We start from the raw sequence: 23,798 nt of genomic DNA, 5'->3' as shown, positions 1-23,798 counted from the left end.
ATTATTTATGTTTTATATTTATTTAATTTTAAGTAATAATAAAATAATAAAAAATACAATAAATAAAAAAAATAAAAAATTCCCATCGGAAATCAAAAGTTTTGATGAGTTAAGGTGTTACGCAAAAAATAAGCAGTAGTAATTGAGGAACAGGAAAGATGGTAGTGCAGCCAAAAAGATCTGTGATAAAAGGGAATTTTCACGTTTATTCCATCCTTAATGTGTGGGACTTGAGTGACAGCAGCCCAAAGCATTGATTACAGGCTCTCAATCATTGTAATTACTTCCGCCTCGGATGAGAATGAACAAGATGAAAACGATCCCTGCCGAGCATTCTCACACATTGACCTTTAATGAAGGAGCCTAACCAAACCACTCACTGATACACTGAAACATGACAAAAGCTCCGCCAATTACATTACGTCTGCTGAAACCTGATAGTTTCATTTAATTTTGTATGTGTGCTGCTGCCAAAAAACAAAACAAAAAAAAAATGACCGTGGGGGAAGTAAAGTGTATTCTGCCATAAAAAATTGCCATCTTCTTAATGCTGCCTAACCACGTCTTTTGAACAGCGAGGAATGTTGCAGGCATTCACTTATCAAAAATGTAGAAAAATGTCAAATGTTAACATGCCCTATTGACATGAAAGGATTTACTATAAACACAGCTAGGTAAAGGTAAGCTAAGGTAAATAATTTTACTATTTTTATTACTATTATTATTATTATTATTAATTTACTCAATTATTAATTTCCCCTTATCAAGTGACCCAATTTTATTTTATTTTAAATGCATTTTTAATTACTACACATGTAGAGATTTTTTTACACAACAAAGGTGCTTTAATGGTAAAATTAAAAAGTCATATGTACATTTTTACCCTTTTTAATGTTAAAAGCGGTCGATTAATTAGTCAACTACCATTTCACATTGTGTAATTATATTTTAAATTTGTAAAAGATGGATGGATGGATTGAACAGTCAACGGATGGATGGATGGATGAATGATAGGTAGAACAACAGAATGATTGATGGATGATTGACTGATTGACATTATAATCTGCTCCGTCCTGATTGGCTGCTAGCACCTATACATTTTAGAGTCAATTCCAATAAGGTACAACCAGGAGACTGGAATCACAGACCTGCTGGATTATCATTGTTCCCTTGAGCACTGCACTTGGTTGCAGCAGTGAGACTTGTGTACAATTAGTGTCACTACAGTTAATGTGTTGTCATGTCCTTTGGCTGAGAATCATCTGCTCGATTTCAATAGTTTTGTTGTAAGCAGCTACTGGAATGGCACATCCGTCTGTTTGTCTCTCTGTTGACTCTGTCTGTATTGCCAGAGAGAGCGTGATTTGATTCCTTTCTCCCCATTTCCTGTAGCCACACAGGTCTCTCTGCTTTAAATAGATTTCATTTCCGTTCATTCCTCTCCTAACTTTATGACAGTCTGAAGCTGCGCTGTAATCTTTTCCAAAAATATTTCATTATTCTGTCCCAACGTAGACAGCATACCTCTATGGTATGTATATTGTATGTAACAGAATATTCTCAAATGTTGTATCTCGATCTATTATTAATAACCCATCACCTGGCATTTCTTTCGCTTCCTACATTTGCATTATGTTTCATATTTTTTGATTGGCTGGTCAGGGAGATTTTCTTCTTGCAATAATGAATAATACCACAGAGAATTTAGGCTTTGTTCAACTGATATGTGTTGCATATGTGTGGTTTGTCAGGAAGGGATCGCAGCTCCAGGAATCGGAGCGGTATGTAATGAGAGCGCGAGGAACGACGCTCACAGTTCGAAACATTCAGCAGGACGACGGGGGCTCCTACACCTGCAAAGCCTCTAACAAGGCAGGAGAAGTTGAGCACGAACTGTTTCTCAAGGTTTTTGGTGAGGACACATTTTTTATTGAGTGACGTAACTCTTCTTACTTTGCTGTCTTGTTGAATTATAGTTCAAATTTTGAACTGCCCTAACAATTTTATACACTGTTTGAAAATCTCAAGCCACAAACTAATACTGTATGTAATGAAAGGAAAAGGCCAGACATTGCCAGAATTATGTGACATCACACAGAATAAGTTGTTGTGATGGCATGAATAAATCATTCTAATTAAAGCCTTATTGTTGACTGTTACTGCCTATTTTGCACTTGTGTTGTTGTGTTTGTTGCTTCCTTTGAGTTTTGTGTCATGTGGTGATAATTGTAGTTGTGGGTCATTGAGTACGTTTACATGCAGCAAAAAAGCAAATTATGAAAAATCAGCTCATTATAAAAACCTCGGGAAAAGTGTGTTTACATTTTGAAATTGTCAGGGAACATACAATTAGAGCTATGTAATAAAATTTGCATGCAGAGCGAATCCTGGGTAATGAGCACATTCCTAAAATAAATACAAAAGGAAAATAAATAAGAAATAAATTGGAACATACACTACTATTTAAATGTTTGAAGTCTGTAAGATTTTTTTCAATATGTTTAAAATAAGTCTCTCACCAAGGCCATATTTATTATGTAAAAACTGTAATATTGTGATTTTTTTTTGTTTGTTTGTTTGTTTACATTTCATATAATTGTTTCTATTTTATATATATAAAAAAGTAGTTTATTCCTCTACCACCTGCAGTTGATTTTGTTATTCTAGATCCTAGAACTGCTTGTTCTTGTTTCTGTAACCTGAGCAAAAAAACAGCCACACAACTGCAGTCTAGGGGAGAGCCATCGAGGGGAGCTTCATGGACTACGTGGAGTTGGTGCTGGTATCATGCGGTTCGCCCCTGACCGCTGGACCAGCTGACAACAACACCAGCCCCAATCTGGACCAAGAGCCCAGCCAACCATCACCCCACTGCATGGAGCATCAGCTAGAGCCCACTAAAGATGGATAGCCAAAGCCCGTTGCGACCAACGAGCCACTGCAAGAAAAAGCATTAGAGCTGAGGATCACCCCCTAGCCAGAACCTCACTGATTATCTGACCAGGTGCGAGAGCCGGTAACAATTCGCACGATGGTGGATGAAACAGTTAAGAGCAAGGTGGTAGAGGTAAGCCCTGCCCACTGTACCACTGCTGTGAGTGAGCTGAGGCAGGACTCAGGATTTAATAGACTTTTATTCAGTTATCCCCAGTCTTCCATCATCTTCAGAAATTTGTTCCTGTCCTGTTACGGCCAAGGAGGCCATTTATGAACTCCCAGTCTGTCCTGAAACGTCCATGGAGGTCTGTTTTAAACTGTTTGTCTGCCTGGAACTATCTAATTGACCTGCCACAATCATGGAGGTCATTCCCCTGTCAGTGGCACTCTCTGTTATGGGTGTCAGCATTTGATGTGTGGGGACAGCATACCAGAACTCCCAGACTGTCATGAACTCCCAATCAGCCTCCTTCTCTTATTTCCTCTCATGAGCCATCCTCCATCTTCCCTGCTACGGCTGCACAAACGTCAATAATTTGTGTCACCAACCTGCCCTGTTTGGATTATAGCCTACCTGTCCGTGAATTATAAAAGCCTCTGTGTTTGCTATCTCTTCTGCCTGTCCGTTCTTTGGCACAGTAGTGTGACATTTTCTTTTAGTTTGGCAAATTTTTATGTATTGTCGGGCTGCATAAAAATAGAGAGTTGAGTATTATCAGCATAACAGTGAAAACTAACACCATGCTTCCTGACGATATCTCCCAAGGTTAACAAGCGTGAAAAACAGCGGTCATAGTACTGAGCCTCGTGGTTCTCCATACTGTACTTGTGACTGATATGATACCTCTTCATACTGCTATGAATTGATGACGGTCAGATAAGTAAGATTTGAAGCATGACAATGCAGTTCCGCTAATGCCAACATGATTTTGTAGTCTACTCAAAAGAATGTTGTGGTCAATAGTGTCAAACGAAGTGCTCCAGTAGCACTAATAGTGAAATACAACCACGATCAGATGTTAAGGGCAGGTCATTTGTAACTCTGATGAGAGCTAAATCCTGACTAGAAATCCTCAAAGATTTTTTTTTCTTCCTAAGAAAGAATATAGCTGAAAGGATACTGCTTTGTCTAGTATATTTTACAGAAAATGGAGATTTGAGATCAGACCGTAATTAACTAATTCTCTAGGATGAAAATGTGCTTCTTAATGAGAGGCTTAACAGCCAGTTTGATTGATTTGGGGACATATCCTAATGATATTACAGTGTTTCCCACAGACTTTCACCCTTTGTGTGGTGGCACTCCCCCCTGAGGAAATATATAAATAAACCAGAAGATGGGGTTATTGAAAATGCTAATTCATTCTCTGCCAGCAGGAGGCATTTTAGGAGCAGCAGAAATAGCAATTCCTCAGTAACAGCTGTAATCAAAGCAGCATTCCGCTTATAAATGCAACTTTATCAACCTTTATAGGAAAGATTAAATGAAAATGGTGTTGAAACTTTTCTAAAGACAGTCAGTTCCCTTCAAAGATACATTCATATATAAACACCCACACTGGTAAAGAAGTTTATTCTTTAGTAAAGAAGTTTATTACTGCTGTGCTGTTGGTAAATGCCTGTACCTGTTGATGCTTTATTTCTCACTAAATTAACCACTGTATTGAATAAATGCCTAGCGATGTGTTTGTTTTTTCAAAAAGAGATGAAAAAGTAAGCAGATATATGCCATTTTAGTGCTTTTCTATAAGTAGAAGTAGTTTCCCCCCATTCAATACAAAATACCTCTAGTTTTAGTGAAATAAGTTTTTCTTCTTTTAGTGAAAGGGAGCAACCGTATCTAAATTGATAGAAAAGAGAGAATCGTTTGTTTCTGTTACAACATCAAGTTTTTCTGAGCTACTGGAATTTTTTTTTTTTTTTTTACAGAAGTTATGGTTCTACTGTATTTGTGTCAAGGAGTTGAGTTTACAGCAACAGCAACATGGAGTATACACAAAACTTGATAATGTAATGATAATGCTCTGCTACAGAATTTTGCCAATGAGTAGGCCCTGTACATGTATTGTACACAATTTTATACAAAAAAAGCGCTCTGAGAAATACTGTCAGGGGAGAGTAGTAAATATCAGAGGTCAAGTTGTTTTGACCCTGTGAGCTATCCAGATGTGAAAACTGGCATATGTGTCAACCTTTACCTCCGGGGATGACATAGAACTCATTTCATGAGTTAAAATGCCATGATTACCCATTTATGTGTATGAAACTATTAGGTTTCTGAACCCTGGTTTAGGTTATGGTTGAATTTTAAACTGCAGTAAATAAACCCTTTCGATCTTCCTTATGGATAGTGCAACAAGAACCCTTATGTTTTAAAAGGTGATTGACAGGTACATCCCTGAGCTTCTCTCTCTCCAGTCTGACCATGAGACATGATTTTCATCCATAAACAGATGAGAATGGGTGACACATTCTTTATGGCAAGGAATTTCGATTTTCATGAAGCTGCCAAAATTTTCAAAGATCATTCAGATAGCACTTTGTCTGCTCATGTAAATGTATGGAGATTTATTCTGTAGTCATCAGAATCCTTTCCATGTGCAAGCAAATGGTATTCTTCAAAGCAGCTCATTTAAATGAGCCTCCGTTATTGGATGGGAGTTCTGTTTTGCAAAGTGTGGTGGGAATCCGAGTTGTAACTTTCCTTTATGACCCCTGACAGCCAACAGAGACAGGGCTGATGGGAGTTCCACTCAGCTAGGCACGTACAGTATCTTCTGTTACCTGCATGCTCATAAAACTTGTTTTTGGTTTTAATGATTGGCATCCCAAGGTTCTAGAGCTGGATTATCTCATCACACTTTTTCTCATCACTGTTTTGCCATTTACTGATGTATTTGTGGGTTTTTCCTAGCGGTATTTTGGTAATCTTCTTAAAAAATGATTATTGTTCAAAGCGTATAATGAAACTCTTTGACATTCTATAAATCATGGGATGCATTTGCTGTCTGTTTACAAATGAATGTTAAAGAAGTTTTAAAAAGTGGATTTTAGGCATCTGTTTGCATGGATGAATGAATCATGTAGTTCCTGAAGAACATCTGAATGCAAATCAGTCTTTATCATTAGGATTATGCTAATTTCCTAGATAGTTGATTCGATCCCTAATGTCAGCATAGCAAGAGAAAGTGATTATGCTCATAAGATTTTTTCTTACTGTTCTACTGTTCTGTTCTTTATTTATTTGCCATTATTGTGCACCCCGTGGGAAAACATTTTTTAAATGTATATTTATCAGGTTAAGCGCTGCAATGGTGTCACCTCGATGCTTGAAGGCTGCCGCTGTTATACATCAGTTACTCTACTAATGAGCGTTACTACATAACACAAGCCTTAGCACAGATTTATGATGAGAATCTTAAGTATTCCTGTGCCACACAACCCCTGCAGTGTAGTAATGTTTATTTACCAGTGGGAGCCTGTTAGATTCAGATAGCAATAGATGTGTTGCGTTTGTCAATGTGCTGTTTCTTTTCCTAAACTCCACACAGCCAAATGCTGACCTTTTCTGCAATCTTCTGTTGTTTTCTCTTCCAGCTGGGTGCACAATATTTTTGATTGTCAGACCAGAATGATGTTGTTGATGCAAAGTTCAGTCTGATATTTCCTGATTTGTTACCCATGTGCAATTTGTACACCCAAAGAGAACTCTATATTGAGTAGTAGAATATGTCGGAGTGTCATCACTATAGATGATGTGAAAAATTGTGGTACATTCTATGCCTTTATTCTTGAAATAAAAAGGTTTACATACTTTGCAGCTACTGTATTTCTATTGGGTTGCATCAAGGCTTTCAGTGATGAGTATCATGAGATTATTGTCATCTAAGCTTGGTTGTTTTTTCCAGTTCTGTATGTTTCTCTTTTGTCTTTGTCACAATCCTTTGTCCTCTCTTGCAGTCCAGCCCCACATTACTAAGCTAAGGAACGTGACGGCTGTGGAGGGCAGTGCTGCTATGATCTCCTGCAAGGCTGAGGGTGAGCCTTTGCCTGAAATCTCCTGGAGGAGAGCTAGTGATGGGCACAGCTTTTCAGATGGAGATAAGGTACAATATTATTCTTGGAGTAAATATTGTTTTTTATAAAAAAGAAAAAAATCTGTTCAAAAATGCTCACAAAGGCTGCATTTATTTGATAATGTTGTGAAATATTATTAATATTTGAAATAACTATATATTTTGATATGCTGTGGGTATTTAAAAGACCCCCCCCCCAACCCCCACTCTAAAGTTATCACATTTAGTTGCTTTGCAGCCTGAAATGAAGACAGACACATGTTAAACTCTTGAGGAAAATCAAAGTCATAGTCAGTGGTAAGAAAGTTGACAATGAGCCAAAGCACACAGCAAAACTGAGCACACAGTGATTGACAGAGAAAAAGGTGAATGTCCTTGCATGGCCTATAGTCAGAGCCCAGACTTAAACCCCATGAATATCCGTGGATTGACTTGTAGGATGCAGTCCTCAAACGGTCACCATCAAATTTAACAGAATTTGAGCAATTCTGTAAAGAAGAGTGGACAAATATTGTCTAACACAGATGAGTCTAAATGTGCAAAGTTAGTTAAGACAGATCCCAACTGACTAAAGGCTGTAATTAAAACAAAAGGTTGGTTTAACAAAATACTGACACAAGGGGGTGATCCTTTTTCCAACTCCTTGTTTTTTTTTTTTGTTTTTTTTTTATGTTATATCTTTCACTTGGATGTTATAAGTTGCACTGTAAATACAGCTGGATGAAATAAAAAATTGTGTCCGTCTTCATTTCAGGCTGCAAAGCAAAAAAAACGGTGATTATTTTTTATACATAATATATTTGAATGTGATTGCAAAGCTGAATTTTCAGCAGCTGTTACTCCAGTTCCTTCAGAAAACATTCAGATATTTCTTAATGTCATCAGTGATGAAAACTGTGACGCATCATTTTCAGAATTATTTAAATAGAAAGTTCAAAAGAACAGCTTTTTTATATACTAACACTGAACTTTTTAATGGTAGTCTTTGTGTTATAAATATATACTATATATATATATATATTTTGGAGATAATAATAATATTTACAAAAAAAATCAGCAAGTAACGCCCTGAATTAAACATGAAATTTTGAGGTGGAAAGACTGTAATAGTATTTTTCCTGTAAAATGTACTCCAGTAATCTTTGGTAGATATACAACTTTGTTGTTTGTTAATGTATTATTTTTGCAGGTTATTTTAACCACCATTTCCTCTCAGTCAAGTAAACAGTGTAGCATTTTACCAGCACATTAACTGCCAGATATGTGTTACGTTCGGCCTTTGCTCACGCCCACAATCATAGTCATGGACATTAGAAGATATAATAGAGTAGCACACAGAGACACAGCCCTGAGGCACGCTCAGTCTATGTACTGGTTGATGGCTGATGAAGGCTTTCTGTGCTCCAGTAATGCTTTACATTTCCTACCAGAATGCTCTATGCCTGTGCTGAATGGGAATGCGAACAGCAGAATGGCAAATGCGATTGCAGTGGCCAGGCGGGAAAGATGATGGGAACAGAAACTGTCAAAGATCATTAGAATTCAGTGAAAGGTGGGTTGTTGGCATCAACAATAGAGGCAAACGGAGCCTGACTCCAGGGAGGATCTGTGAAAAGACTCCCCATCACAGTTAATCTAGCGAGAGCTGCTCAGATAGCGATTAGAATAGCCTGCATGGCTGGGAAATGAAAGAGGATTCATACAAAGGTGTAGAAGAGCAGCGACGTTTGCCACCACTCAATATGAACAAAATGAGTTTGATTTAAGCTGCTCTTTCGGAGGTGTGGGGATGTGGAGGTAAGGTAGGGGAGTTAGTCTTCTACAATTACACAGGGACTGGGACCGAACCTGTGCTCTGAATTCAAAAGTTGCATACAATTGATCTGGGAGCCTCTTCTCTCCGCTGAACGGTTAAAGTAATAGTTCAAAATGGACACCAATCACTGGAACAAATTGTTGTGTGGAGAGAGTTTTTTTTTACGCTTTAGCATGTCAATGGGGGGCCAATTAACAGCCTAGTATGTGACATGACTCACTTTGGAGGTGTCTACATGCAGAAAAAAAAAATTAAACACTTAAAAAGACATGGTTTTTATATGGTTTCTTGGTTGTTCTTGGTCCATGTTAATTTATGGTCTGGTCTGAGATTGTGTGAACTGGTTTACTTTTTTTCCATCAATATGTTTATTTGTCTTTTTAGACAAAACCACCTCTCAGACACAAAATACAATGTTATCATATATAAAATGTTATATCCATAATGTACTTTGACACAAGTTAACAGAGACTAACCATCTCGCAACAAGCAGATCACTGACTGTAAGATAATTCATGAGCATCATCCTCTTGATCTTCTGTTAAGTCTGTGCCTTCAGCAAAAAGCATGAAAGGTCTCCAAATACTTTCAAACAAGTTTTTTTTTCCTTTTAGCAAGTATGTGATGCGTTCCAATGGAAGAGTAGCCAACATCTGCTTAACACACTGTCCAATACTTGGTCGTCTTATGTTTTTCCAGTGCAGTGCAATCAAAATTTTAGCTTTTAATAAACATATATCAATGAACAGCTTCTTGCTTTTTGTATATCCTCTGTGCTTGGGATATAAGCCTAAAATTATAAAAGAAGGTTCCAGAGGATGGTCTTTAGAAATAATATCCTTCACAGTTTGCTTTATTGCAAAATGTCCTGATTTCTCTTCATTCCCAAAAACAATGGAACAATGTACCCTTTTCATCTCCACACTTTGTACATATGTCTGGGATATTTGGATTGTATTGGTTTAATTTAGCAGGAGTGACATAAACACGCATAAGCCACTTGTATTGTAATAATCTCAACCTAGAGTTTATAGTTTGCTTATGTGCTTTACTACAAGACAATTCCCACTCCTATAGAGATACTGTCCATTAATTTGCATATCTTTTTTCCAGGCTTCTAATTTTAAGGTTGAATTATCTGGGGAGTGTGATATCAGCAGTTTATAAAGTTGTGAGATTGTTCCCCTTTTAAAGCTATTTTCACTTATCATTTCTTCTAACTTAGATTTGGATGGTTTCCATAAATTGCTATGTTTTGTTCCTATATAACTTCTAAGTTGGAGATACTTGAAAAAATATTCCCTTTGAATGTTGAATTTGTGTCTAAGTATGTCAAATGACATCATGTTGTCTGAGTCTGTTGGTTATAGGTCTTGAATTTTCTCTAATCCATTTAAAGCCCATTGCTTAAACACTGCATCGGCTCTCCCTGGGGAGAAGTTCTGATTTCCCAGAATTGGGATTAGCCGTGATAAAATAACTGGCTCTTTAATATATCTTTTAACATTATACCACACCTTAACCATGATTTTAACTATTGGATTTTTAGTTTTCTTCATCAAATCAGCTTCTATATAAGATAAAAGGTACAAAGGTAACGGCGGGCTCAAAATTTTACTTTCCATTCCTGTCCATTGGGGGGGCGTCAGTTTTGCTAAAATAGTACCCTATATATCTAAGCTGGGCTGCCCAGTAGTACCACACTAAGTTTGTGCACATCAAGCCTCCTTCATGGTAGGGCAAATTGAGTAACGACAGTCTTATTCTAGCACGTTTGTTTGACCATATAAAATCAAGAAGCAGTTTCTTATATGTTTTAAACCAGTCAGCAGGGGCTGGCAAGAGAATATTCTGAAAAACATACAACAGTTTTGGAAGTATATTAATTTTGTAAATATTAATTCCACCAATACGAGACATTGGAAGAAGAATCCATAATCTGTTGACACTATAATTTCGTTATTTATTGATTCATAATTATGCTGAACAATTAAATGTAAATTTGGAAGGATATGTATTCCTAAATAAGTACATTTAGAAACTGATTTAAATTTTGAGACAACTATGGGTGGATGCTCTCTCTCTCTCTCTCTCTCCTTTATCTAGCAACAAGATAGATGATTTTGATCTGTTAATTACATATCCTTAAATATGACCAAACTCCACAATTAGTTTTAACAAAGCAGGAATAGATGAATTTAGTTGTGAAAGGAATACAATTACATCATCTGCATGTAACGACAGTCTGTGTTCTATCTGACCAATTGTGATCCCGGTTATGTGGTAGGTGTGACCGTACTGCTATAGCCAAGGGCTCCATTGCTAAAGTGTAGAGCAACAGAGATAACGGACACCCCTGCCGACATCCCCATTTAACTAAAATTGGTATAGACACGTTTTTATTTACTACTATATCTGCAGTTGGATGTAAATATAATAACTGTATCCATTTTCTAATTTTTGGTCCAAATCCAAAGTGTCTTAACACATCAAAAAGATGTGTTGATCCCTGTGGATGATCAATGGAAGGGTTTCCTGTAAACGAGTTGCTAGTAATTTGCTGATTATCTTAAGATCTGAGTTAAGTAGTCTTATTGGCCTCATATTCTCACATTAATCCCTAGATTTCCCCGGCTTAGGTAATAAGATAATTAATGCACTGACCATTGAGTTAGGGAGGTCACCATTTACAAAAAGCTTCCTGTAACATGTCCAATATTGGGTTTACCAACTTTCCCTTAATTTTTTTTAAAAAGCAGATTGGAAACCCATCAGGGCCTTTTTTTTTTTTTTTTAACCTGTGCTTATTTGATCAATTACTTTGACTATTTCGTCTTCACTAATGTCAGTGTAAATGTTGGCCAAGGTCTTCTGCAATAATAGGTATGTTTAACTTGTCTAAGAATTTTTTCGTGTGTTTAGATCTGTATGGCCCTGAGAATCATAAAGTTTCTCATAATAATTTCTAAATTCTTTATTTATCTCTATTTTTTTGTGCTTACAATTGTTTAATTTGCCATGCTCAAATCTTACCAGACTTCTCCCCCGTTCATAAAAAGACTGATTTAACCTTAGTATGTTGGAGGCCGCCCTGTCCGCAGTAGCTTTATTATACTGTGCTTTTAACAGCAGCAGCTCTTTTTCTGCTTGTGAATTCTTATCTGTAAACAACTGCTTCTCCAAATTCTTTATTTTTTCTTCTATTTTTTGTCTTTTCTTGCCTAGTTCTTTAGATTTTGAAGTATAAGAAATTAAATAACCCCTTATACAGGCCTTAAAGGCATCCCATTTGACACGTGCAGTGGTTTGTGTTGTGTTTATACTAAAATATTCATCAATTTTATACCCAACATATTTAACAAAAGATTCATCCTTGAGCCATTTTTGATGTAAGCACCTTCTAGGAGGGTCTATCAATAAATCTTTGAGTATATTTTATGTTACATGAAGCATGGTCTGATATTGTAATACTATCATATGAACATTCTCCCATATTAGGCAACAAATCTGCCAAACTCAGAAAGTAAAGTAGTCCAAGCGAGAATATGTATTAAATGTTTTAGAATGACAAGAGTATGTAATATCGATTGGATTATAATGTCGTCAAATATCTACCATCTGTAACTCCTTCATAAAGTTCTGGATGATTTCTCTACTCTTATGATGAGTCTGGTCAATTCCATTGGATCGGTCTAGAATTCCAGTCTCCATCGAGTTGTCCAAATGACTGGTATACTATATCCCGAGTCTTCAGAAGCAGTTTGGTGGATTACTGTGACAAAAAATCCAAGATTTAATTGATTCACTGAAAATCTTGACATCGAGCCAATCCTCCATGGTGTTTTCATAATGAAATGGTGACTTGGTAAAAAAAAAAAAGTAGTGTCTGTTCATAAAATAATCATTCATTTGAAGCATATCTTTTCAATCAATTGCTCTCTTTGTTCACAAATCATACCGATCCAGTTCTTGAGTTCAAGACCTGTGACTCATTGATCTAGTGTTGATTAAAAAAAAAAAAAAAAGAATTCCCACACAAAGCTATTATATGGCTTCCAAGGACTTGAAATACAATTCACAAATCATGTGGGCTGCTTTTATGATACTTTAATGATGCTTTTCCATCTTGAAAGCCTTTCATTGAGATTGCATTGAAAGTCATTGTTCAGAATATCTTCTTTTGTGTTCCACAGGTTTGGAATGACATGAGGGCGAGTAAATGATGGCAGAGTTGTAATTTTTTTGGTGGTGAATTATCCATTTAAGCTGGTGTGACCGGTTTCTTTCAGCAGGGAGCATATAGGAAATCGGTCTGGCTGCTGTGATGCATGTGTCAGCGTGAGCTTGGAGATTAGTGACTGACTGAGGGCAATTTTGGTCAGCTTGGATGATGAGCGGGGTGTGGAGACAGGAAGACAGGCCTTAAAATTGTCATCATGCACTGCCTCTCATTAACCACACTACTGCTCACTCTCACTAATCAAAACTGACACCGCCAAACATCCCTCTTCTGCTTATCATGCAGTGAATGCTTCAGAGGGCAATGGGAAATCTGAAAAGTTGATTTACATCTGAGCAGTGTTGTGGTCTACAAAATAAAAGGTCTGTGTGATGTCTTCTTGACTTGTTTGCTTGAGGGTTAAAGAGTGGGTCATGTTTTTTTTTTTTTTTTGAGTGTCCTAATATTGTGTGCAGGTTTAAATGCTTATAAGGTCGAATAACATTGTAATTTTTTTAGAATATGCATTTAATATCAGCAATAAATGAATAATTTCTCAATGATTTCAAAACGATTAGTTCAAATAAAGTCTGAGCTTAAGGTCGTAACCTCCTCCTTTCCATAAGCCTACTCTTCTCTGAGTGGTCTGTTGTGACCACAGTATGTGAGCGGAGCGGAGAGTGGAGCAGTGTGATTTTTACTGGAGCAAGGAGAGGATCTTTTAAAAGCTGGAGCGTTGTGTTTTTCACTTGCTCCAAGAGTGCTCCTCCGCCGCTCCATCACGAGTGTAATTCATGAAAACAGCCTATAATGTAATTGCATTTTAAGCAAGAATTCAGCATGATAGATAAGGATCACTCAAATCAGAAAGACTTTGACTGCTATATGGACATGAGCAGTAAGTTATAGTTCTCAAGGATGTTTGATCCTTCTAGATACTGAATATTTTCAGCTGAAAGCATGATTTAAACAACTAATACAACACTTATTCACAATCATTCGCTCTCTCAATAATGCATTCAAACAAATGAATGCTTACAGTGCTAATTCATCTGTATCCAATTTCGAATGAGTAGAAATCTGTAAGAAATGCATTATTCCGTAGGTAAAATAACTGCCGAAAAAATTTGCACACTAGTGTTCCAGTAAGCCACTTTGAAACTCTCCTATAATTGTTTTTATTTTTTAATATATGTTACCAACAAAAGTTAAACTGTGGTATTTCAAACATACTGAAATACTTTTGACACGAAGCAAAGGCGGAGCTGTTTCAACTGTAACAACTGATAATGTTTCTAATATCAGTGAGCGTGGAGTGGAGCGGCAGCAGGAAATGGTCAACCCGGAGCGGAGCTGAAGCAGAGTGATTATTAAATGCTCGGAGCACGGAAGAGAAATTGTTGATGCTCCACTCCGCTCACATACTCTAGTTGTGATTGGTCTTTTCATATACAATACATATACTTTAAAGTTTTGATGTTTGATGTTTGGTCTTTTCATTTCATATACAGACGTTAGCATCATTATACTTTACCGATTTGAATATTTGTATTATTCCCTGGCCAAGGGTTAATACTGTATATGCTTGTGATAATTTATAAGCTAAGAGCTAGGTAGAAAGATCCAGGTAAAGTTTAACTTTAAATTCACGACACCAGAAAATGATTCTTATAATGAAACAAGAATTTATTTGAGCTACTCTATAGATTACACGGTACAGCGCTAGTGAAAACACACACACACACACACACACACAACATACAGTTCAAAAGGATGAGAGTTAATGGAGATCTGAGGAGTCCCAAAGTCTAGTAACTTAAGTTATTCATTCTTAGATCACACCAAGAAAATCCCAAAAGCAGAGATTTGTCTTATCTTTACTGCTTTAGATCAATTCACACCAGTTTAACTAGAGATAAAGCTTTGTTTGTTTATTTGCGTTTGAGTTGAGAGAAGTTGGAGTTTTGCTCATTATCTCGTCTCCAGCAAAGAGAGAATCACAGAATTGCAGATTGGTAGTTCAGATGACGTCTTTTAGGAAAACCTTCCTGGTTGACTGGTTATGTAGGAGCTTCAGAAATTAGTGTGAGAGTTTCTTTGTTTGCAAGACTTTGAAGATTCCTGGCAGTCACGAAGTTTCAACGGAGTGTTTGAGTTCTGAAGTCTCGCTCGTGTGATGTTACAGTGTGTGATCACTTTGTAGCGTGGTCATCAAGGCTAAAGACCCAAAGATCGAGAGAGAGAGCAAGCAAGCATCTGCTCCGACATTGGGGTTTTGATCTTATTGAATAAGTCATCCCACGACATGATCTTCCAATCAGCTTGTTGTAAGGCTTAGCTGTGCCCCATAGGGTTCCTCTTCTTGCCTAAATTAAAATGATGCTTTAATTTATCACTGGAGAAAAATATTTGCAGTTTTCGTTAATATTTCTATAAAGTACCGTAAAGCTGACACTGTTTATACCTAATTTTACTTCACATCAGCATCTTGGGAAAAAAAACAAGCTTTCATTCGACACCACATATCAGACACTTTGCATATGCGTTAATAACCTTATCTACTAAACAGTGTTATAAAACATTTATTAAACCCCATTGATTACATGAAACACATGAAGCATATTCAAGACATCAAACATATTATTTGTGAATATAATTGCCCTTTTTATACTTTTAAATGATTGTCTTTTGAACATTGTCCATGCAAGTTCTTTGTTCTTTTGTCTGTAAAAGGAGAAGCATGCCTTTTTTTGGAATGTAGTGAAAGGAGGTGGAAAAGTGGGGGAAAGTCCTGAGGTTAAGAAAGTCATGCTGGGGCGATCCTGTGAGTCGTCAAGCCGAGGGGAATGTCAGTGTAAATCTGTCTGTTTGTCTTTATCATTTTATTAATTTATGTGTTAAATAGTCATGGGGTCCAGAAATGTCTTTTGCTGGAACATTTCCAGATACAGTGTTCTGTGTTCTGTTGTTTATTCGATTTTTAATTATGCTGAGGCCAGTCGCAAGATAACACTGAAGTTCTGTTGCTTAAACGGGTTCAGATGCAGGAGTCAGTTATTTCTGTCTAAGTGCTTGCAGACCCAAACTGTGGTTTTCTAATTCACACTCTTCCTGTGTTTCTTGCAAAGATAAGCCAAGCGGGACAGAAAATATTTGAGACAATTGGGACCACAGCTGACCACAGTTCAGTTTTACGACTCGCACATGGTTGAGAGAGGACACTTTAGGTTGTTCTTAGAATGTGGTGATTCGATATAGTATCTGTGTCTGTTCACTGAGGTCCTACAGAGTTTGGCAAATGGCAGAGCTGAATTTTCAGCATCATTACCACAGTCTTCAGTATAACATGATACTTCAGAAACCATTGTAGCATGCTGAATTGGTTCTCAAAAAACATTTCTTATTATTACCAATAATTGTGCTGCTTAATATCATTGTTAAAATCCCAATACATTATTTTCAGGATTCTTTGATGAATACAATACATTTATTTCATATAAATCTGTTGTAACATTATAAATGTCTTCACTCTCACTTTGGATTAACACATCCTTGCTGAATCTTTCTTTCTTTAAAAAAAAATTAAAAAAATAAATCCCCAAACTTTTGTATAGTTACCATCTTGGATTGATTTTCTCATACCATCTCTTTATCATGTCTTATAGCTTTGTGTTCTTTATTTTTAAGGAGAAATGGGATCCGAAAATGACGCAGTCATAACATGAATATTAGTTCCTGTGGAAGAACTACATTTAATTTTAACGTGTTAAGAAATACCACTGTTAAACACTTGTACTCCCAAAGCCATGTTCACAAGTTGGACGACAGTGTGGAGAAATTTAGAAATGGTGCTGTACTTATTTAAAATAAGAAACGTGAGAAAAGTTGATGAAACACTTGAGGTGTGTTAAAAGCCACTCTGCACCCTTCCGTCCCATGAATCCTCTAAAAACTGTTCTCGTTTAGACATGTCCTCAGGAGTCAATTTATACTTAATAATCCTACAACCTTGACTCTGTGATTATCGGGCTTATCTGTTTTTCAAATACATGGAAGCATGTGAAGGTTTTTATTTTATTTGTATTTTATTTATTTTTTTCAGAGTCCAGACGGTCGTGTGGAGGTGCGAGGCCGTTATGGTGAATCCATGCTGACTATTGTTGGAGTCAAGCTGTCTGACTGGGGACGTTTCGACTGTGAGGCTCTCAGCAGGATCGGTGGACATCAGAAGAGCATGTTCCTGGATATTGAATGTGAGTGGTCTAAATGTTACGGGAAATTTAATTAAATTGGCCGCACCTTGCAGTAAACTTAATTGGGATTAGAACTTGATCAACAGGAAAAGGAAATTAAAGCTCCCGTTTTTCGTGCATTTTTGAAGCTTTGATTGTGTTTACAGTGTGCAATATAAAATGTGTTCATGTTTCCTGTGTAAAAAAAACACAGTATTTTTTACACAATTCACCTATCTGTATACTGTTGTTTTCACTGTCATAAAAACGGGCTGATGACTTCCTTGTTCTATAAAGTCCCTCCTTCAGAAATATGTAACAAGTACTTATTGTGCCAGCGGTTCCTGTGTTGTGATTCGACAGCAGCTGAGCGCGCGGCGCTCCTCAAAACGCGATTGGACTAGCTTTGAGAAGCAAGTGGACAGGAGCATGTGCTGGAGATGTACTTATAATCACAGGAGCATTTTTACTGATGCGCATGAAAATTGCATTCGTTTTTTTGCACAGCCCTAGTTAACAAAGGTAAACAGCATTGCCCTTTGTGTAATAAGTTACAGAAACTGTTAAACGCACCAACTTAAATAATAAAATTCACTTACCTGTTGTGGTCCATAAACAACGCCTTCTCCAGACAAAGAGGGAACTGCTCCATCTTTCAGGAATAATCTTTGTGCGAATCCGGCATTAAATTGATTGAGATTGAGGAAGTTGTCCTCAGCAAGCTGTCCTGCAATGTGCTGAAAATGTGCTGCACATAGGTTATAATTTTTCGGGAACCAAGTTAAAAATAAATTTTAACCATTAATCTCCAAGTACAGCGTCCCTGGGAAGCCAAAACAAAGATGATTGAACTCAGATGAAAATAACAGCGTTTCAACGACATGGCGACAAACACAAACGCAGCTCTTCCTCCTTCTTCTTCGTCGGAGCGCAACAAGACCGCGCAACAAGACCACGCCCCCCTTTTTGTGAATTCATGTGGGCGGAGGTTAGTCAAAAAACTGTTTTAGTGACGTCATTACTGCAGGAACTAGAGGGCTGTAGTCCAAACGGGTTGTTTTTTGTAGGCGAATTCTGTTAAATAAAATATCTCGCTTGGCATTGAACTTTGAGCTTTAGAATTTTACAGATATTATTTATACTCTAACAACAACATTACACACTAACTAAAGTTTAAAACATGGGATCACGAAGAAGGGGACCTTTAAGGAATTACATTTCATAAATTATCATTAAGCTGAATTAATTAAGCTTATTTATTCACTGAGAGGTTTGTTTGTTCGTTTAATTATTATTATTTATATATTTTTTTAGAATAATAACTTTTTTTATATGAAATACGTTCAATACTGTCAAAACAGCTTTTAATACAGTTCCGTAATATGTGAAATTAAATGTTTCACTGTTGTCTATAAAAATATTTTTCATTATTAATGAATTCATTCATTATAAAAAAAAATGAATTGCATACTATTTTTTTTTTTTACAACAAATAATATTTAATTTTATTCTACTTCCTAAAATTCAATGTACAGTTCTGTATCCTTAGAACCAGTGGCAGCAGCAGGGTAGATATATGTCTCATTATGAGGTGCAGTGGAACGGACCATCTAGCAAGGTTGCTAATATACCCATTCATTCAGTCTCAATCTGTCACCGATGTGACACTGTAGGCTGCATCAATCTTTTTAATGGAAAAAATGGTTGTGATTGTGTGTGTGCTGTTTCTGTGTGTCTATGTACTGTATGTTTGTGTCTGCCGGTGTGTGTGTACTGTATGTGGGTGTAAGACTGAGAAATCACATATAATGCAGCGTTTCCCAATACCACAGTACTCTCTATCTCACACCCCCTGCCTCATTGCCTCTCTCTAACATCCTGCCAAATGAAATCTTCCACAACCCACTGGATTGTGGGAGTAGAGGGGGTTTGAGTTTATGTGGGTTGCTTTGAAAAATTAGAGGCAATCTGTGAGAAGTGGCCATGCATCAGATTTTGTTTGATTACAAGCTCAATTTACCCATATGAAAGTGAACTCCATGATAAAGTGTATGTGGAAGCTCTTACCTGCATGGTACAGGCTAGAATTCCATTTAGACTTTGGGCAGCTAATCTTGAATGCGTTTTTGATGGATGACTGTTAGAAGAGCTTGGCGTGCCATTACTGAGCACCCCTTTACTGTTCTTTCACAGATGCACCAAAGTTCCAAACCAACCACACTATATTTTTCTCATGGGAAGGGAACCCGGTCAACATCAGCTGTGATGTTATGTCTAACCCTTCAGCTACAATGCTGTGGAGACGGGAAAAGTTGACCATCCCCAGTGAGGGTGCTGGAAACATGCGTGTACACAGTGCCCCCGGCAGATCGCTCCTCGAGGTACAGTAACCCACCCACTGCTTATTCCAGTTATTACCATTTTTCTCACTCCTATTTTTTTTTTCTCACTCCTTTTTTTTGTGTTTGCTCAACTAGATTAGAGGGCCAGGAGAGTTAGACATTGATGACATCCAGACCTCAACCCATTGGTTGCATTCAAGTAGTTACAGAATGGGACTAAAATCTTTAAATTATTTGTGTATTTATAATTGAAAATATATTTCTCTAAACAATATTCAATAATGTCATAACATAGCCATGAATTTAATATATTAATTTCATTACAATTTTGTTTAAATTATGACTTCACTACACCATCATAAGATATTCCCCACATTGTTTTATGTAGAAAAATATGGATAGTAATTACAGTTTTAGTACTTGTATGTTTTTTTATTTAATTTTTTTGTATTCCATTTAATTTACTTATAAGGTATTTTATAAAAAAAAAAATAATGTGTCATCAAAGCTGCCATGAGATTTGTTTAAAAGGCAAAAAAAAATCTAAATAAATTATACTAAAAATATACCATTTATATACAAGTATTACAGAAGTAAATAATAAAACTATACTAACTAACTAGATGTATTACAGAACCGTTTTGTACAGTTTTGTCTTGAGCAAAATCTGTGAAAGTCTTTTGCTAATACATACATATGTAGTGAGGTAGTAAGGAGATGTGGAAATTAGTTACTGGTTGCAGAGCAGGGTCATAATTAATAGCTAAAGCTAAAAACAAAACTAAAACCATTAAATTTTTATTACTTGAAATTAACATTAACTGATAAAATATATACAAATAAAACTAAAATTTCAGCCACTTTTCTTTAGTTTAAAATATTCATTTTCTTTTAGTTTAAAGTACTAAAATATAAAAATAAACCTTATTTCAGAATATTGATAAAAACTGTCATGGTATAGCAATGATATTAATTTGTATTATCTGTGGTGGTACAAGCAGATTTGCCCTTTTTTTTCTTGTAAACTCTTACTAAGCAAGATTAATGTCAAATGAACAACATAACAATAACTGACATTAGATGTGTAAAAAAACAAGCACTTGAAACAAGAAAATTGTGTGTAAGGTCATACTAACACAACTATGGTCCCTAGGTTACCCCAATGTCAGACAGAGATTTTGGCCGTTACAACTGTACAGCCAGAAACAACATTGGGATGCGTTTTCAGGAGTTCATCCTAGCACAGGCCGGTGAGTGTTTACCACAGGTTCATCTAATACACATGATTAATGTGTCTGTCAGTATATATAGTGGGTAGAAATAATCACATTTTGTTTATTTGCAGCCTGAAATAAAGATGGGCATGGTTATTGTTTTGTCCAGCTGTATTTAATCTTTGTTATAACTTTAATGGAAGTTATAACATCCAATTGAAAGATATAACACCTCCATGTCAGAAAAAATGTTTTTTTAAATAAAACAGAATCACTGAGTTGGAAAAAGTATCACCCCCTCCTAAAAATGACTTGTAAACTTAGGTGTAGCTAATCACCTTCTAAATGGCACACAAAGCCATGTAACATTAAATTTCAAATTGAAGATGCTGTAATAGTCTCGTATGAGCACTTGGCTCTTCTCTACGACATAATATATGGCCTGAGCATCAGCCAGGTGGAGTCAAATGACTATCACATCTCATCGGTTTTCCCTTGCCTCACCGATCAACTAGGTGACCATTCCGGTGTGTTCTGCACAGCCTGACATCCCCTTGAACTCCTCCCTTCTGCATCATGGTGTCAATACAGAAATTCCTTAGGAGGTCTTCCATCAGTCGTTTAGCGAGTATCTTGAAAAAGACCTTTCTTTCCACACTTAGCAGAGAGGGCCCCGGGGCTGCACTGCCTCACACAGCTCTAATTGTGTTCCTGACTTCTGCCAGTGAGAGCACTTTGGTGTTGAATTAGATGTGGGTTCAGGTGGTGTAATCAGCTCTCTGCAGGGAGGCAGATCTTTTTTCCTTCCTTTTGTCTCTGTAAGTTTTGTTGAGGTGTTGGTTAATTACTTCTACTAGACAGATCAGGGTTCCACTTTGCTTCCACCCTAGCAGCTGTTTTGTGAAACCAAAGGGATTCACTATGAAGGCAGTTTGTTTGCTAGCCCTTTCTCTTCCCCTTCTTCTGTGCCACTCAGCACGCTGTACAGAGATGAGGTTCTGCCTCTTGATGGCTCCATCAGGGCCGGTCTTTCCTCCTCCCTCACTTTGCTGAACTGCTATTTTAGAGATTTCAGGTCTTTCCTGGGCTGACTGATCTCGATCTCACAGCGATTCAGTCTTTGGGGTGGTCCTGAAATTTGATGTTAAGTGCCAAATCGCTCAGGGCCGATGGTAATGATCAAAGTGCAAATCTTCTGGAGTCACTGATGCACCTTCCCCTTTGATCAAACTTTGAGGGCAATGTCTACATCCTCATCAAACTGAGGCGACTCAGCCCCCTTGTTTGCGGCAGGCCATAAGACTCAGTGAAGTTCTGGTGGTCTGCTAAAGTAGGTACAGCAGGTGGAGTTTGGAGCTTCTGGACACTTTGGGTTGACTCTGGGTCATGCTCCTCCTCTTTCTCACCAGGTACAGTGATAGGCACTGATTCTGTGCATTGTTTAATTTGCTTTTTCCTTGTGCACACCATCTTGGTCTGGTCGATCCTCTGACCCCTCAGATGCTTGCAGACAATGCCACAAAAACAGATTGCTTTTGTTGTCAATAATCCATTGCTTGAGTCGTAAGCCAGAAAATTAATCAGACTGTGGGGGTATCTGACATTGGAAATATACACAGGACTATGTGTGAGTCTTCATTGTGTATGTGCTTGTCTTTGTTGTAACCTCTTTTATACCTCATACTAGCACACAGGCAAAAGTGGATTCTGTGGCATTAGTTCTCTTTTCTGTCCATTTTAGCATCTTTTTCCATACATCTCACTCATGTCCTACTTTCTCTCTCACTGGCACTTCCTCTCCATGATCTTCTAATATGCTCACTGATTTTATTTCTCCCTGTCTTTCTGCTGCCTCTCGCTGTTTCATATACTATTTATCTCTCCATCAGCGGTCTCGGCTCTCCCGTTCTCAGATACTTGTTATTTATATGGCAGGGCTTGGCAGGGCAAGAAAAAGCAAGCATGAAAGATGACTAAGAATGCCGAAACTATGCCATTCCACCTACTGTAAAGGACGTGCAGGAGAGGTTTAGTCAGGGTAGAACCTGATTTTGTATCAGATTGGCCACAACACAGTTTGTGTCACCTGATGACTATGAGCTATTCTTGGTGCTCCTGTTTTGATTGGGCCTGCACTGTCTATGCTTCTGAAGAAATACTATTCAAACAGATGCCATTCATAAAACCCTGTGTATCCCACACCCCTAGTACTTTCATTTATCAGATTTTGGCCATGAGATACTGTTACACAGATTTTAAGCTGTAGGAATACTCTTTACTTATAATTAAATCACTGTAAATCACTCTGTTTGGGCTTAATTAAATTTCTGTAATTTAATTGGAATTTTATTCACTTTACTTAACTTTCATTCTTCATTTATCATTTATTTTTCATAAGATATTGTAAGTGATTTCTAGCTGACTGTGTTAGTGGTTTTAAATGTCTCATGCTGAGAGAGCTTGAATTGTAAGGCCCTATAAAGAAGCTCTATAACTCTGTTTTCTACCTCACAGAAAAATACACAACCAGATCCTTTGATGCTCTCAGAAACTGTGGCCTCGCCACATAAATTGAGTCGTTTGTTAGTCTCTCTTCCCCTGACCCATAATTTCTCTGTCACAGATGTTCCCTCAAACCCTTACTCTGTTCGGCTGAGCTCTGTGGTACAGCGCGTGGCCACAGTTACCTTTACGAAGCCAGACTCCCATGGCGGCGTACCTATCAGTCACTACCTGGTCAAATACAAAGACATCAGCTCACAGAACTGGAAGGATGTGAAATCACAAGGGACACAGAGTAAGTACAAAGGTTGTCCACCACCATTTTTTTATCAAATAGCTTCCACTTACAGCTGATTGCCTACTTCAAGGATATGATAAATTGATCAAAACTGACAAGACAAAATATTAATATTTCAATTCAATTGTTATTTTGAACTTTATATTCATGAAAGAATCCCTT

General features: G+C 37.2%; 1 protein-coding gene across 4 annotated transcripts in view; it reads left to right on the top strand.

The window, feature by feature from the left end:
- The window catches only part of LOC128019989 (neural cell adhesion molecule 2-like), a 199,490-nt gene that overhangs the window by 157,393 nt on the left and 18,299 nt on the right, over positions 1-23,798 (top strand). For all 4 annotated transcript variants that reach the window (XM_052606472.1, XM_052606471.1, XM_052606470.1 and 1 more), the window contains exons 7-12: positions 1,752-1,912; positions 6,898-7,043; positions 17,151-17,301; positions 19,474-19,661; positions 20,776-20,872; positions 23,460-23,633. In XM_052606472.1, the coding sequence (XP_052462432.1) occupies positions 1,752-1,912; positions 6,898-7,043; positions 17,151-17,301; positions 19,474-19,661; positions 20,776-20,872; positions 23,460-23,633 (917 nt within the window). The remainder of the gene's footprint in view (positions 1-1,751; positions 1,913-6,897; positions 7,044-17,150; positions 17,302-19,473; positions 19,662-20,775; positions 20,873-23,459; positions 23,634-23,798) is intronic.

The sequence above is a fragment of the Carassius gibelio genome, chromosome A9 (genome assembly GCF_023724105.1).
Source record: "Carassius gibelio isolate Cgi1373 ecotype wild population from Czech Republic chromosome A9, carGib1.2-hapl.c, whole genome shotgun sequence".
Classification (NCBI taxonomy): Eukaryota; Metazoa; Chordata; class Actinopteri; order Cypriniformes; family Cyprinidae; genus Carassius; species Carassius gibelio.
This window is presented reverse-complemented; position numbering and strand designations above follow the sequence as displayed.